Below are 17,282 nucleotides of genomic sequence, written 5' to 3'. Positions count from 1 at the left end.
TCCTGCATCTTCCTTGCAGGCCCTCTGCACGTTGCTCAGCATTAGGGAATGTGGCAATATTTACTCCAAAGAAAATCCAACAAAGTCATGCTGAGACTGATGCTTTTTACATTGACTAGTACAGTCTCACTGTCTCGTGCTTTCCCCCATCTGCTATACCCAAGCGCGTGCTTTGCGTTATATTTAGACCCTGCATTATTTGAGAAAAATACTCTCTTGTTTATAGAGCTTCTAACGTAACAGGGCTAGGGCCCTAAGGGCAAATCTGCAAAGTACAACTTAGTGCTGTCCAGAAATAGGTCTTTGCTCTGCACAAGTGAAGTGGATACCAGAGAGAGCTCAGCAGCACTGTTCTCCACCAGGCTGACCTACGCGAATTCTCAAAATACAGGTCTACCTTTGCAATCCAAGCTGAGGGGTCTGTATCACAGGGCTCTGTGCCGTACGTACATATCTGAAGCACCATCAGGGAGAAACAATCAATAGGTGTAATGGTAGCTTGCCTGTGGCAAAACCTGGGTTGCTTAAAACCCCTTTAAAAAAAAAAAAAAAAGAAAAGAAAAAAGGGAAAAAAAATTTTTTTTTTAAAGACACTTTCCTCCCGTTTCCTAACGTGACACATGGATAGTTCTCTGCTGGACCAGGTGAGAAGTACTAACTCTCAGTGAGCTGTAAAACAAACCCAGGAGGGCACATTACACTCACGTACACGTCTGTGCCCTTTATAAGCAAGCTCAGCAGCCTCCCTCTGTCAGCAGTGATGCCGACCAGCTGAATCACTGCCGAGAGCCTTGCTCCTGGCGTTGGAAAGCCCTTCCTGGCTCGGAGCGTGGCAGCCAGCGTTAGACCTTCCAGCCCAGACAGCTGGGCACATGATCCCGTGATCCCGAGTCCTTGAGAAAGAGGATGTGCACTACGCTCAACTACATCGTGTTGAGACACTCCTCAGACATTTCAAGTCTTTTGAGACGGGAAGATCAAAGCACGGACTATCATCTCCCTCCCTCCCCTTCCCCCCCCAGTGCTCGGCTTGAATTACATCTAATATGAAACACTGAGTAGAATATGTTGTTTTACTGTGAGAAGATTCAAGTACAGATGGACTCAACCTTATTCCATGCATGCTCTGTACCTCTTCGTTACCTGTTTCTGGTTCAGACCAGATTGGCATTAATTGTGCATTTGGGAAAAATAAGGATCTGCAACCACGCAGCTTGCCAGAAACATTAAAAAGATTCAGTAATCAATCTTCTTGTCAGCAAAAGCAGAGTGTAACAGAACAGAGCATTCAGGAACTCAAATTTATTTTGCTCTCAGTTGTGAGAGTCAGAACAGCTCTATTTTTATCAGTGACCTAAGTGTAAGCACTGTATGCTCACCACCACACAGCAAACTCTTCTTCTCAGGGCACCGAACAGCAATTTCAGTGCAGCTCCCTAGGTTGAGACTTGCTTTTAATCCCATAAGTAATAATGAAAAAAATCTATTTCCCCTGTCAAACGTAAGCCTGGGGTACGGCGAGACATTCCCTCTGCAAACAGCTGTGCTGACAGAAGAGGTTACAGCTGCTCAGTATCGCCATGCTCCCGAGGATGGTGTGAATGCTCCCGATCCCAGTGCAGTCAGAAACGAGCCAAGCCGTACTAGCTGATCCCGTCTTTGCTAACCCAGCTTCTTTTGACTGCAGCAGGTTAAGCATCACTGCTGTGGGCCCAGCGCCCAGGGCTTCCATCGTCTGCTGCAAGCTCCCTGCAGGGGGGGAGGCAAAACACAGGCACGAAAGCAAGCACTGGTAGCAAGGAAGAGCTTGCCTGAAGGGGAAGGACCTGAAACTTGAACCCAGCTGGCCCAAAGGTTTCAGGGAGTTGCCTTGGCACTGAGTGGTCCGGCTGGACACGCAGTGATGTGCCCGAGGGGTGAGCCCATGCAGGAGGCAAGCTGCAGCAGGAGTCTGCCGGGGAGCTGGAATAGGGGTGGGAGAGAAGCTGCAGATCCTCGCCCAGGGGAAAGGCTGAAGGGCATACCCCAAACACACTTGTGCAGAGACTCTCCATGCACAGAACCAAAATAAACATCTTGAGCATCTTCCTTACCACATCAAAGATGCCTGGCTTTGCGAGGGAGGCAGAGGACAGACCACGTTACCTGTAGCACAGGCTCATCGCACATTCAGAGCATGACTGATTCAGCCCTGCTTTTTAAATTGTTTACATAACCTCGCATGAGCCATCAAAAACAAGCTGTGCTTAAGGCAATGCTTAATCCTCTAGCCATTAGTTCAGTTAGCACTGCAACCCTGGCAATTTAACAATTACCCATCCTTCTAACTTCAGCATAAATCTGTGTATGCAAACAAATACTAAGCAGCATTCCTTCCAAGCAGGAGAAAGTATGCCATGAGATTACGGATGACAAATTCAACTCACCATCTGCCCAGCATTTTCTATGACCAGACATGTTTGTGGACAACCATGAATACCCAAGATACTACAAAAAGTAGTGTTCTGCTTCTGTACTTTTTCTCTGAAAAGCAGCGGAAACACTCTTGTGATTCAAGCAAGAGAGCTCAGATCTGTGCCGGGCTTTCATTACTCAAGTGGAACTACGCGGAAGACAAAACCCATGCACGCAGCAGCGAGCACACGCAGCCGCCTCTGTCGGCAATCCCCCCCCCCCCCCCGCACGTGAGTTTCCGCTCCAGATCCTCCTTCATCCTTTCCTCAGACCAACCCCCTACATGCCCGTCAGCCTCGCAGGACTGAATTAAGTAAATAGCTGCCATGTCCCATGAGAGGGATGCTAAAATGACAGACACGTGTTCAAAATGACCTCTTGCCATTATACTCCTAATTACACTGTATAGAGTCTCCCTCCCTGTTTCACATGTTGTTTTAGCCTTATGTGGCATGTCATATTCTTCGAAATCAGAGCACAAGACTCAGACTACATAGCATCAAACAAAAAGGCTGCACACTGCAGGTGGGAAGTACAGTCATTTTCTTTCAGAAAATTCTGACTAATCTGTGGGATCTCACATCAGAAAGAAAAAAATACCTGTAATAACACACATGGTAAAAATCACATCACTGTAATCATGTTTTTGTAACCTAACTACAACTAATCTTATTTTTACCATAAGATTTTTGTGCCTTATTTTTACGTGGAAGAAGGACATGGCACTACAAGAAACAATGCTCATGTTCTCTCGCACATTAAATTGCTAGCAGCTCTCTACAGGGGAGCATTATTGCATTACTCCTCCCCTGTTTTCATGGCGCTTTTACCCCACTGCAATGCTTAGCCACACCAAGTGAAGTGTTGCAACAGTGGCTTGACCTGGCAGTGGCTCGGTCAAGGCGCTGCCCTGAAGACCAGCTGCCTGGTGCTGTCACATCAGCCCCCACTACTTCTTACTCTGTAATCCCTCCAGTTCCCAACCAACGCTTCCTAAAAAGCTCTCCAGAGCCAGGCTGTGACCTCCTACAGAGCACCTGCCCTTACTTCACATTCCAACTTTAAACTCACCCAAATACTAGGTTTGATTACATTCCTAAATTTGTACATTTATTACTATTAGTCATAAAATGCTAATTGAAAAGAAAGACTATTGCTCAGGCATTGTGAGCAGGTTATATCCCTTTGCTCTATCTATCAACTGTACTGGCTTGGTCAGTAATTTAAAACAAACAAAAAGAAACAAACTCAAAATACCAAGGAATTCAACATATCTGCTGTTATTTGTAGAAGTTGGCTTTAATGCTAGAACAACTCCCTGGGGAAAACAAAAACCCCAGTAAAACTTGTGTTTTTCATTGTCTTTTACCTAAAATAAATCAAGTAAACATGCAAAAAAGTTTTGTAAATTAAAAAGGCAACACTTTGTAGATTTGAATGTGGGCTAAGGAGAAGGTTTAATTCTGCTTAGCCTTTGTAAACCCAAAGCCAGTGAGGGTCTTTACCTTATGCTACACAATTTAAACCACAATTAATGCTGTAGGAAACTGTGTACCTCATATCTTGTATCAGGGAAACCCTCAAAGTAGGCAGAGTAATTCCTGTATCAGACTTTCGTCTTTCTGTTCCAACAGCAACTACAATGGAGAAAATATATGAAGTTAATACAAAATTACAGTAATAGTCTGCAATGCATCTGTTTTATATACAGCTGAAAACAGTCTTAAGTGGCTGGTAACTGCAATGTTTCTGTGCGTTATCATTAACTCTATCCTGGAAATGTAGAAGCAGACAAAATGAAAAATGCTTAACACGTTACCTATTCCTTCCTTAATCCAGCACTGAACTCGGAGATTTAGCTTCGTTTTTCATACGTGAAATACATTAACATAAATCTGTATGGCAATGAGTTTTATTAGTAACATGTTTTCATGGAAAGCTCACAACTGAGAAGGACATGATAAAAATTAAGCTACAGTAGCATATTCAATGCTGAGAATGCCACGCATTTCTGTGCTCCGCTACTCTGATCAAACTGCTTTGTGGTGACACATTTTGCTCTCAGGAATTTGTGCCTGCCAGCCAGATTGCTCACTGCATTACTCATTGAAGCTTATTAAAAAGTCTTTTCATGACCGAGACTAGTTTGTCCATAGACGTGTCTTTGAGGACTGATTATACAAGTTCCCATCTGCAGGATTTGGAGGACTGCAGAGTCCTTGGAAGATGACCCACTAAAGTTCAGAGACTTTTACTACAATACCCAGCAGCAGCCTGTGGGCAGGGAGATCTCAAGCTCATCAGAAAACCAACCTCTCCCACAACACAAAAGTAATTTAGTGATTGTAAAGGGCCAAACCAAAGCATAAACTGAGCACCTGGACTGATGGATAGAGATTAATTACACAACTTCTGAATCGTACAGTCCACCACTATAAATATTTATTGAACACGGAGTTATTCACACTGGGATTTGAGAGGCAGATTATGCCCACTGAACGAAAAATGTCAGCTGTCTTAGCCACAGCTTCACACCTTCAGTTACTTCAGAAATCATCTCTTGCAGAAGCACTGCTTCTCACACCTCACTCAATACTGATTAAAAGGGAATGAAGGTAGCAAACAGGCATTGAGTGATTTTCTAGACAGGGATAATAAATATGTTCATTTGCCTCCAACGATGTCAACCTACTTTGCCCAGACATCGAGGCATCTTCATAATGATTATAAAAGGTCTCAAAATGTAAATGTGATATTAGCAAGCAAATACACCGAAAATCCTGCATGAGTTTCATGTGGTTACACTGTTCCTCCCAGGCTTGAGTTCACTTGCTGTGATGGACCCTTCATGAAGTCAACTGCTGAGTACTCACCTGGGGACTCTGCACTATGCTCTTGCTTCTCTTCTCTCTCCTGGTACTGAAGTAAATGGGACCACAAAGCAGATTTCCCCTGAAAATTGGATACGTAGTATGTAGCTTTAAATAAATGAGGCAAAAGAGGCCAGTGAACATGGCGAAATAATGGGATGGCATTTCAGTGGGCCAAAAGTTCAGTGGTGAGAGTCAAACCTTCTCTCTTGGGCCATGAGACCTCAGGAAGAGGAGAGGGCCATCCCACTGACCTAGCAGTCACGCCACCCGCCTTGTTTCTTTGTCCTCTCCCTGAGTTTCCCTTTCAAAGGTTGAAAGAGAAGAAACCAAACAGCTTTTTGACAACATCATTGCAATTCCCAGAGACACCTCTCAAAAAAACCCCAACAAGCAAACAAAACCCACAAAAAAACCCCAAGACCTCACAAGATATGAACCAGGGACTCTGATCCCAAAGATACATCCCACTTAACATTGGAATGACACCACTGAGTAGCCACTTAAAAGGTAGAGATGGCAATCATTATTTCCTAGAGTACTGTATGCACAAAGTCCTGAGTTTCCAGTTACCAACCTGCTTGACCTGCAGACCATGGCTCCAGATTCTTTCTAGCAGATCACAGAGACTAGCAATCAACGTATTTTCCTCCAGACCTGTTATGTTGGCTTCTCCATGTCCCAGTTCGACTGCTTCATGGCCCATCTTCTCTACCAACATGCGTTTAGTCTTTAAAAAAAAAAAAAAAATCCCCAAAGGTTTCTAAGAATGTTATCCAACAAGGAACAGAATTTATAGCTGAGTTTACTTAAACATGCTTGATCTAGAAACCATCGCTAACGGCCTGACCAAAGAAACTTCAAATCTCTTTACAGAGATTGTAAATTAAAAAGAAAAATTAAAAAAAAAAAAAGTTTGCATGATTACTCCATACTGTCCTATTTCTATACCCTTTATCTACTGCCCTATTCCTACACTGTTGATCTATTACCGACCTGTATCAAAACCAGAGTACAGAGCTAGATACATTTTCGGTCTTACTCAGTATCTGTTTTTCTTCTTGTTACAGCTATTAAAAGTTTAAAACTCAGGTAATACAGTATACCACCAACTGCAACTGACACAAAAACACAAAGAAATTATATTTTCATGGCTATAAAAGCTTCTTTCATATTAGAAACTGCTATACTTCATTTGCTCTCCATAAACATCACGCACAACAGTCGCACATGCTGAATGCTTCCTTTTTTGACTGTGGGTCTCGAGCCCGTTATGTTTAGGATGTATTTACATATGAGCAATTAAAGGAAATCCTCCCTAAGATGTCTGATCCTGCTGATTCTCCCTCCTGTCCCTTTTACTCGTTTCACCAACTTTGCATAAAGAGAAGAGCGGTCATATGTTTGTTTCTTTTCTAGTGGTTGAAAAGTGTAACACTAAAGGAACACCCACCCTGCAATAGCCTATTACACCAACAGACCAACGGCATGCCAGCTGTGAAGGACTTTCAGGACAACACCTACAGGTGTTGTTTAGGCTTGGTGTAAGCAAGGACAGAGCAGGTGGCGGGAAGGGGGAGGACCTACCTTCATGCGACATTCCTTCAGTAGCCCTTCCACAAATTTCCAGTTGGTCTGCGCAATCACAGCTGGAGAGAGGTCTGAGAGTTTGGGCTGCCTTAAATTTTTTCCTAAACTCCTCGCCTCCTGCATGTATTTCTAAAAATAAACAGAATAATTTTAGATATTACAAGTCAGAGGGATTCTCCTCGTCCTAATCCTAGGCAAGCAAATGCTGGTGAAAAGGAATGAGCCAGTGTTAATCTAGGAACAACATCATGACTTGTCTGATGCTTAGGAGTCAGGCTGGAGAAGTGGAATGCTCTCTTTTGACAAGAGAAAAAGCAAGATATTTTCCAGCATGGAATCGAAACAGTCAATGTTAGCTAGTGAACTGTGCCATTAGCCACTAGCATGGAGTTAGCCACAGCAAGTGAATAAAAGTGCGATACCTTCATTCAGCAATAAAGTAAAAATACCAAGTAAAGTTCCTTTCTATTGTTATTTGATTCTCACTTTAAAAAAAAAATAATTAAAAGCCATTTGTCCAATTTGTGACCAGACTATACATGAATTGAAAAAAAAAACCCTTTGAAAATAAATTGCAAGAAGCAGAAACACATTTAGTGAAGGAGAAAGATTTCATCCATTACTTTTCATCTGGATAGTTTACGTGGGAAAAATCAGACTTGATTTTATTCTCAACTAACTTCTTAATTACAAGTGAAGCTCGTTTTAAACAAAACTGACATTTAGGATCATTCATGTTTTTACTGTGGGATGGTAATTGAGAAGTATGGACAAAAATTGGTGTGCTCTTTAAAAAAAGGATCCAAGCTATAGCAAAAGACTTTTAAACCTTCCTGCTCCATTGCTGTATTGTTCAGGGCTTTTTTTATTGTTGTCTTTTTTTTTTTTTTTGTTAAGCAAAAAACTCAAACCAATCAAGTGTGTCGTCTGCCCCCAACATCAGTGAGAGGGCTACACGCTGAGCAAAGCTAAGAAGTTGGCCGCCTTCAGGTGTGCAAATATGAAGCCTATCGAAAAGTTGCCCAAGCATTATTCATAAAGTTTTTGTTAAAAAGAGTAAAATAGTAGAATGTTGCCGAATAAAAGAGTCTTGAAGCACAACTTTCATAGCCTGGTGTGGGAATGCTCCGTTTCCATAGTGTATTTTTATCCAGTTAATGCCGCCTCTTTGGCGGACAGTAGGTGACAACGACCGCTCTTCCCCCTGAGAGGAGCAGATCGCACCCCTCCAGTGACTTAGCACTGCTGCTGGCTGCGTTTTCTGGGGAACTGAGAGGACACTACGGCTGCTGCATTCTCAGAGCTTTCTATCTGGGGAGAAAATTTATTTAGCAAAAGCAAAATCCAAACACATTGAATTTAATTGAAATTGCTCTTTTTTTTTTTTTTTTTTTTTTTGGTAATGGGGGATTACAGTTTTTCGGACACGTTTGGATTTTTTCAATACAAAATTCAGACACGAACCACTTAATATCAGTCCCACAGGTCAGACAAGAACGTCAGGTTCTGCCACGGAAAGCTGTGTTCAACAAAAGTGCTCAGCCAGGTAATTACAGTTTCACCGATACTGTAAGGACTTAAAAATAGTTGAAAAACTGCATGTGGGAATAAAAAAAAAAAAAAAATCACAGATGATGAAAGTGTGTTGTTCAGCAAGCAATCTCACAAGTGACTTCATCTAACTCAGTGCAAAAATTAGCAACGAGAACAGTGAAAAAGGAATACAGGGAATATATAATTAGGAAATCTAATATTTCTTTTTAAATGTAAAGGGATAAATAAAATGCAAAGTGCGGTTATAGTCTGAAGAGTACAAAACATGGATAACCTTACTTTATTCATTGTATGTTTTGTTATTATACTAAAATAAAAAATAAAAAATTATTAACTCTTCTAAGTTCAAGAGAATAAGGGTGGGATGAAAGATCCAATTGATTGCTCTTTGCCTGTTCATCAGCATCCACGCACCACCACCTTCTTCCACACTGGGATGCGACAACCCAGCGGTCAGAAAGCAATGCTTTTTGGATTTGACACCCTAAGCTGAATTACCAGGCGAGCAACATGGGAAAAAATGAAGCAAAACAACATTCTCGTCTTTCAGCCGCGGAGCTGTCATGTTTGCCAGGGAGCTGGTGTGGAAGCCTAGAGCTGATTTCCAGCTACTTTTCCGATTATAACCACACTTCCAAGTGCTACAGGGACGTGCTCCTGCTCTACGAGAAAGGGAGAGGTTTGAGACAGTGGTTCCTCATGCTAACACCATCTCAAAAGCAGCTTTCAACAAGAAAAACTAAAACATACCAGGCAGCATTCAGAGAAGGATTTTTTAGGAGGCCGTGCAGGAGGGGGTGGTCCCTGATCCCACTCCCAGAAGGCCATTGAGTTCTGACGAAGCAAAAGCTCCTCCGATGGCTAAGAGGAGGCAGATGCCCCAATGGCAGAATAGCCAGAAAGAAAGAGGAGACAAAGCAAAAGAAGCATGCATATGATCCACAGCAAAAAAAAAAGAAGAAAGTAAATACATGACAAAGTATTGAAAAGGCTCTGCTGAGATACACACACGAGGCAATGTTTAAAACATACTTGCAAAGCCACATTAGCAAAAATAGCAACAAACATGTACAAGTGCTGTTTTGCTGTGTTTCCATGAAACATCGTTCGAATCTGCAGTTCAGGAGTCCACTCATCCATTTGGGTTCTTTCGGAGTGCAAATGCCAGTGCTGGCTGACATTATTCAGCAAGATTTACCACAAAACAGCATGAATGTTTTATTTTTGCTAGTGACATAGAAAAGAAGCACAGGGACATCAATGGAAAAATATGGCAGAAAATATTTAATGAAGGACAAGAAACTGAAAAGATGGGAAAGAAATGCATTTATGTGACTGACATTTACAAGATGCATGGGAGTTTCCAAGCTTTAGGCATAAAAAGGCCCCAAAGTCTTAACCTTTCAAATAGGCTTACTCATGTCAGGAATCTACGTAAGAGAGAGAGAAAAAAATCCCTTTAAAAAAGAAAAAAGTCCTGCCTTATTCACCTCTACAGTGCTGACATTTATTCAAGGACTTGACTTTTGCAGAGACCTTCACCCTGGCCAGAGCTTGGCAGCTGCACCCAGGCAGGCACCAGGGCTCTGCTCTCTGCATGCAGTTACACCACTGGCATCCATATCAGCAAATAAGCCATTTCCCTGATGACAAAGGGGCTATCTTATCCCAAAATAATAAAAGCATTTTATTTCTGTTGTGTGCTTTGAAGTTGTGCAACACATACAGGCATCTGTGACAAGCAGCGTCTAAATGAAATGGCTGCAGAGACCCACACAAACCTTACGCTAGCAACAAAACTGCCCGAAGTAACAACACATCGTTCGTCTAAATTGCATCTCCTGGATCAGAAGCTCGTGACGCCTGCAGATGATGCCACCTACCTCCCTCAAATCGTTGTCCAGCCCGATGTGCTCCGAGTGCTGCCGCAGGCGGTCTTTCCTCCGCTGCGTGGTCGTGCTGCGACTGGCCCAGCGGCTGGAAAGTCAGAGAGAGGGAAGATACTCGTGAGTAGAAAATATTGGGAGGGAAAGCCTGGGTCGGGAGCCAGAGGACATCCGACGGGTCTGCAGCGGGAGAAGCGAAAGTGCAAACTTGGACATTGCAATAGATGCGGGTGCAAGCTGGCGCCTGACCTCCCCGTGGGAAACCGCCTGGCAGGTGACAGGCCAGCGCGCACCCAGGGGATGACAGCCCTGGTGGAAATGTGCCCGCTGCCTGCCAGGGTCTCCAGTGAGAGCTGCTGTGTTACCCAAAATGCAGATCATTGATGCCACCACCAGGAAAAACGTTGTACTTGGTTACCCAACAGCACTGTTGTTTGCTGCATTTGCTGAAGTTTGGTAAAAATGGTGTCTGTAGGAACCACCAAAATACAACGATGTATTTTAAGTAACAACTTCTGAAATTCTCCTCTTTTGTGAGAGGCGGTACTTCTCCTTTCTCCACTTTCTGTGGTACTTCCAGGAATTATTTCAGAGAACCTCATCACTGCGATAGTAACTACTGTGATATGGGGTGCACCTATGTTTAAAGGTTATAAACAATATTGACTTCCTGGGATTAATCATGTTGCTATCTTCACCATGTCTTTTTTTTGCATTGGGTTTCTAAATATTACAGAAAGCCTGTAATTTTTGCTACATGTTCATATATGCCCAGTTGAATTTTTTCCTCATCTGAAGCTGTTGCCTGAAAGCAGCTGCTTGGTAACCAGGTTTGAAACTGAGCAACCTTAAAGCTCCCAAGTGTCCAAACTCCTTTGTGCCAGATACTATAGCAAAACACAAAACAAGATAACTCTGTCCTAAGGAATTTCTAGTCTGATTGTAGGGTTTCTAATAATACCATAGCCTTTTGTCAAATCCTTGAAAACAAAAATGCTCAACTAGTGCAGAGAATAAATAAGTTAATGCATTATTTATAAAAGAAAGCTGAAATAACACTGTATAAAAAAACCTATCAAGCATTAAAAATAAGTATCTAAATGCACATAAGTCTACATCTTCAGAATGATATTACTTAATTACTGTCGTTGTGTTTATTAAAATATCTTTCAAATAGAGTAAAAAAAAAAAAAAAGCCTTTAAGTGTACAGCCTTTCAGTCGCTTCTTGAAATCATCTGTTCTGCCTCTCTCCTGCACTCAGAAGTTAAAGAGCAAAACCAAGGCAAAGCGGAACACAAAGCCTGCCCAGGGCAGTGCTCCAGCTCCGGTGCCTGGCGCGATGTATGAATAAGGCTCTACCTACAGAAGGAAACTGCCTGGCAGAATTTGAAGGGATAACCTATATCTGGAAGAAAAAAATAATAAAAAAAAAAAAACCAACACCACCAAGAAAACACCATCTCACACTCCCCAACCTCAGTACTTGAGTCAAAGGGACCCTCCAAAACCTGTCTTCATCCTGGCCCTTCTACTCCAGACTGAAGTGTCCATGCCAGGCACCATGCCAGAACAACTGCTGTGAGATGGCTTTTCCTACAGGCGCTGTGATCAACAGGCAGAGCCCCTGGGGATTTGGGTTCTCTGCCTTTGATAGATCTATGCAGAGGGAAACCTAGAGATGCCAACATCAAAGACAGAAGCGTGTGCTCGGTGAGCCCCTCCACACAGGTAGTATTGGCGAGGACAGCAGCCTCCAGATCCCAAACCCATCTATTTCTGGGTGCACCCAAAACAGGAGCATATACAAACAGGATCTGTGATCTGAACTATTTGGGCAAGGAGTTTCAGCTGGTGACACGTAGGCAGATGCATGCCTGGAGGAGGAAACCCTTGCACAGAGCTGGACTTGGGTCCTGACACGTCCAGCAAGCCGTTGGGGATGCGCAGGGAGGGGAACCTGACCCAAGAGAAGTGCAGGGATGTGACCCCGGGGAACTGAACCCTCCTGTTTCCAAAGAGAGAGACTTTGCATATGTGTACCTAACTATCTCCACCAATTCTTCCAGTGAGGCAACCAAAGACCAAATTTTGGCTAACTGCACAGGTAAAAAGGGAAAAAAGTCACAGGAACTATAGTTTTTATGGTCAAATTGAAGTCCATTCCTACCTCACAAGTAATGTCAAGGAAACAAGTACAAAGGAAGAAATAAACATCTGGGTCTGCATGCAACTACAGTTCAGCACCTTGCCATCCCATATCACAAGAAATTTATTTTTAAAGCAATGTAGCCTCAAGTCTCTAGCAACTAAACGAAACAGCCCAATAGGTGTCTGCAGAGTAAATGCTGATACCTTCTCAGAGGAATACATTACTGAAATAAGTGTCTTTGCACCTCCTCAGAAGTCTTAAAAATATACAGCCTGTAACTTCAATAAGTCACCGCATTTTTTTTTCAGAAGCAACACCCAGTGCCTCATTAGATGACTGAGAGGGGGGGAAATAAAATCCTACATTTTAATGATCTCAACAAGTAGAAATGCAGCAGAAAAACCACCTCCTTGAACAGAGGATAGCAGACGTAGAAGTGACTTTAGCTACCTGGCTCTGGAGACCTTCCATATATTGCAAGGTAGTACCATGCTTACATTTCACTCGATTGAATGTCAATAATACATTGGAAAGTTAAGAAGTTATGGATCAACTACTATCCATATCGTATTTTTCTGCTGACAAAGCTTTGATCCCGCTCCATCTGCATTTCTGCAGTTACTGGAAGATTTAAGAATTGCTACAAGTGTCCTTTGAGGGAACACGTCTCACCGAAGGTGAAAGCAGAATGAAAGCCACAGAATAATTACAAGAAATACACCATCATTAAAGCATTTTCAGTTAATTCTAGCCCTGTACTCCATCTGGGAGAAGGCACAGACCATTCTCCAGATTATTAATCAGAACTATTTGAACATTTTCAGCGTACAAACGTAAAGATCATTAGACATTTATGAAAAAAAGACTGCTGCTCAGTAGCTGGAGCAATTACACACACAGTGAGCTGCACGGTCCCTCTTCCCCAACCTCTAAGCTAGGGAGGAGGGGGCTGCCAGGACACTGTGTGAGGTCTGTGCATTCGGATGCTGCTCTGAATCTCTCCAGGACATTTTGTGAAGACATAACAGCAGATAAGCAGGATTAAGCAGCTAAATCTTTTAAAGCTTTTTCTTTACTGGGCCACATAGAATTCTCCCAAAATAATGCTTCAATATTTCAATAACCATTCCCTCCTCTCTCACGAGCAGAGATTGCATTTTAAATTACTCCTCCTCTCCCTTTGGTCACTCAAAGTGATTTTAAGAGGGGGCAAAAGCCCTCCCCAGTGGCCACACCACCTCCCTTGGGCTGCCAAAATCCCATGCGGGTGCCTCTCCTGGCTGCTGCCTTATTCACACCTCGGCCCTGGCGCTGCTGAAGCAGCGAGGAAAGCTGTGCTCAAGGGCAAGCGCCTGCTTGTTTCCAGCCATTACTTGTGGGCTTTTCGGCTAAACCACTACCACCTGTGTCCCCGTGGAGTGGATGCCAGAGGAGAAGACAGCCTCCTGGCTGGTCCCTGCCTTGGGAGGACGAGCCCCAAGCCGCCTGGCACCTGGGAGCACACACAGCGCTGCCGCCCAGCCTAGGTGTTGCCCGAGTACTCCCTGACCCAAAAAATGCTCTCTCCCTTTCTTTTTTGCCTGTAGAGCCATGAGCATGGACTACTGGCATATTTCATTTATTCCTCACAGTGGAGGCATTGCTACAAGCACCAAGTCTCTGGGGACAAAGAAGCCACAGCTTGGGCGCTGTGTTGTGGAGAGCCCAGGGACAAATTGCTTATGTGGAGAAGGGAGAGAAGGCTCATTTCGGTAGTCTGCCCGTATGTAACTCCCACGTCCAAAGATGAATGCTCTTCACCTCTAGGGACTGCAAAAAAGCAGTGACATTTCAGAGGAGAGACCAGGGAAGACTGTGCTTTGTTCAATATAGAGAAATGAAATGAAGACACCACCAACTAAAATCCTTTTAACATCAAGACAGTGAAGTCAGTATTGCTTAATATCAAATTAGACCCAACAGGCATAGAAATAGGTTTGCAGAGGTTGGACGAAATGTAAAGGTGACGCTTGGAAAAGATAACACTTAACCTGTGATGCTTAATTTCTATAATAAAAATGGTAAGATAGCATCAAAGCTATCTTTGATGTCAGAAGCCAATCTAGCAAAACAGCAGCCTCACACCAGGGACTGGCCATGCTGTACTGCAATCATACCTACATCTCTCTCTCCCCCCACCCTGCCCTGCCCGTCTTCTTAAAGCACCATAGAGAAATGAAGAAATGATGTCTATCCAAACCAGACATGGGTGTAATGGGCAGGATATATACTGCAATACTGCTGCTAGAGAACAAGAACGCAAGACAACTTCATTCACAGACTGATTTAACCAATATTGCCATCACCATGAAAAGCACTGCCGTAAATTTACAATCTAGTTACAGCGATAACAAAGAACGAAGGAAGGAGAAAAATACACTTGTCTATAGGACAGAACCTAAATCTCCTCATATAGACCATCTTCTGAGGCAGACTGCTATTTAGGTCTGCAAATCATGACAATACCCCGTTTACCCATATACTTCCATCAGAGGAGTTATCCGACTGCATTTCTGTATTCACAAATCAGCACATAGCTGTATTGCACCCTCCACCAAATCCCCCTAAAGCATGTATGCAGCCTGCACACATTAAATACACACAGACTGCACATGTAATCTGCTTGGGCTCAGAAGCAGTTTGCGTGGGACTACACAGAGATTCCATGTCAAATACACGTCGGACCGAACAAATGAAAAGGGAGGTCGAAACCAAGCTCCACCTGATGACGAATGGGCTGACGGGAGGGATTCTGCCCTGTGAATCTGCTCTGCACGCACTGCTCCATGGTAAGGAGGATGAAGGCTCAAATAGAGACTAATCACCTTTTCCATCTCTGCTGTAGGACTGAAGAGGAAAGCTTCTAAACTGCTGACTGAGTGGACAAAAATGAGCAAAATGGCTTGCAGAGAGTGGTCTTGCACTGGCAGGCTGTCTCGTCAGATTATATGAAAAGAAGTGATTTAAAAGGGTGGCACCCACAACCGCCATCCTCTGCAAGGAACAGTGGTCGCAATTTGCCAGCATCTCCCCTTAAGCCCTGACAAACCGCTGTCCTAAGCGGTATTTAGTTTGCAAACTCCCTTGAGACAGTAACACTCTTCAGGGGAGAGCAAATAGAATAGAGGATGCAAGGATTCGACACACATTTTCCCTGTGAACTTTAATCCTGCAGAGCTATTTTAAAATGATATATTAGCTGAAGTAAGTTAATTGCCCTTTTACTGCCTTGCACCAGTTGAGCAGAGGATCAGCACGCAGGAGGCTCACCCATCAGGTTCCAAGTCCCCATAGCACATAGTTCCTATTTCAAGAACAATTTTTAAGCACAGATTGTCAAATTTAGTCACACTTTATTCTTGAAAATGAATGTATTTGAATACAAGTAGTTAATATTGTCATTGCACTTGTCAGTGGTTTGCTGTATCAGGTTACTTAATGTATAGTAACCACTTGTTTCAGATTTTTTCATACTTAAAAGGTGAGCTTTTACTACTTGCAAAGTTTAAATAACAATATAAAAATAACAATATAAATAAGTTGTGTGGATGGCTCATTGCTGACTCATTTCTCACTGATTTAGATGCGCTACAGAGATGCTACTTTATACTACTTGAAAATGCAATTGCTTGGCTTGATTAAAAAAAAAAAAAAAAAAAAGCTTCATTAAAGACAGCCAGCCTTAAAACAGTACCCAACATGCAGGGAGGTAGAAAAACCACATAAAATATGAAGCACTCAGTACAAGCGACAGACCGTTTCCCATAAAAAAAAAAAATCATTAAGACCAGAATGAATTCTATCATCATATAGAGATTCAGCAACCACTTTGCATTACATATATCATATTTTCTTTAAGAACATTAAACCACATTAATGTTAGCGAACAAACAAACAGTAGTCCTATTTAAAAATGAGGAGAACCAGAGGACCAAGTGGATAAACCCTGGGCAGTTCACAACTTCAAGGGGGGGCTGGTGCTGGAGGCCACAGGACAGCGCCCACACAAGTCGTGCCATAAACTGGAGCACAAAAATGAACCAATTTCGTACACTCCTAATGCACAAATTTTACAAATAAATACTGACACAGTGGTGATGTCAGCAAAACACAGCACAGGAACAAATGCCTGGAGAAAGCAAACAAGTACTTTTGAAATCTCCTTTATGGGTAAGAACAACACATGGCTTAGCTAAAGCCTGAGGTTAGGAGGCCAAGTATAGCGGGATCCGTGCTTGAAGACTTGGACTGCACCCCCCTTTGAGGACTGCTGCAGGTCAGGTAGGATACAGAAGACAGACAAAAGCACGAAGCTCACAGGAGGCTGGGATACAAGTGAGAGGGCTCAGGAGAGAGAATCGGCCGGCGCAGGAAAGAGGAAACAGGCTGGCCAGGGGAGGAAGCAAGGAGGAAAGCGGGGTGCAGATAAAGAAGGTGGGAAAAACAGGGCTAGACAAAGAGAAAGGCAAAAAAGGATAATTTAAGCCATGTTGTGGTTTAACCCCAGCCAGCAACTAAGGACCACCCAGCCGCTCGCTCACCCCCCCCCCCCGCCCCCAGTGGGATGGGGGAGAGAATCGGAAGAGTAAGAGAAAACTCCTGGGTTGAGATAAAGACAGTTTATAGGTAAAGCAAAAGCTCTGCATGCAAGCAAAGCAAACCAAGGAATTAATTCACTGCTTCCCATCGGCAGGCAGGGGTTCAGCCATCCCCAGGAAAGCAGGGCTCCATCACGCGTA

The 17,282-nt window shown here is 43.3% G+C and overlaps 1 protein-coding gene across 6 annotated transcripts in view; it reads right to left on the bottom strand.

The window, feature by feature from the left end:
• The window catches only part of DENND5B (DENN domain containing 5B), a 118,218-nt gene that overhangs the window by 15,685 nt on the left and 85,251 nt on the right, over positions 1-17,282 (bottom strand). For 3 of the 6 annotated variants that reach the window (XM_087766605.1, XM_087766607.1, XM_087766606.1), the window contains 6 exons: positions 10,352-10,445; positions 9,219-9,329; positions 6,912-7,043; positions 5,902-6,054; positions 5,328-5,406; positions 4,010-4,091 (listed from right to left, as the gene is read on the bottom strand). In XM_087766605.1, coding sequence (XP_087622731.1) covers positions 4,010-4,091; positions 5,328-5,406; positions 5,902-6,054; positions 6,912-7,043; positions 9,219-9,329; positions 10,352-10,445 — 651 coding nt within the window. The remainder of the gene's footprint in view (positions 1-4,009; positions 4,092-5,327; positions 5,407-5,901; positions 6,055-6,911; positions 7,044-9,218; positions 9,330-10,351; positions 10,446-17,282) is intronic. The other 3 variants (XM_087766608.1, XM_087766609.1, XM_087766610.1) reach the window with 1 other exon arrangement.

This window comes from Nipponia nippon, unplaced genomic scaffold, assembly GCF_047370975.1.
Source record: "Nipponia nippon isolate SJK-2023a ecotype South Korea unplaced genomic scaffold, ASM4737097v1 scaffold_3, whole genome shotgun sequence".
In the NCBI taxonomy this organism is placed as follows: domain Eukaryota; kingdom Metazoa; phylum Chordata; class Aves; order Pelecaniformes; family Threskiornithidae; genus Nipponia; species Nipponia nippon.
Note: the sequence above shows the minus strand (reverse complement) of the source record. Positions and strands in the feature narration are given on the sequence as shown.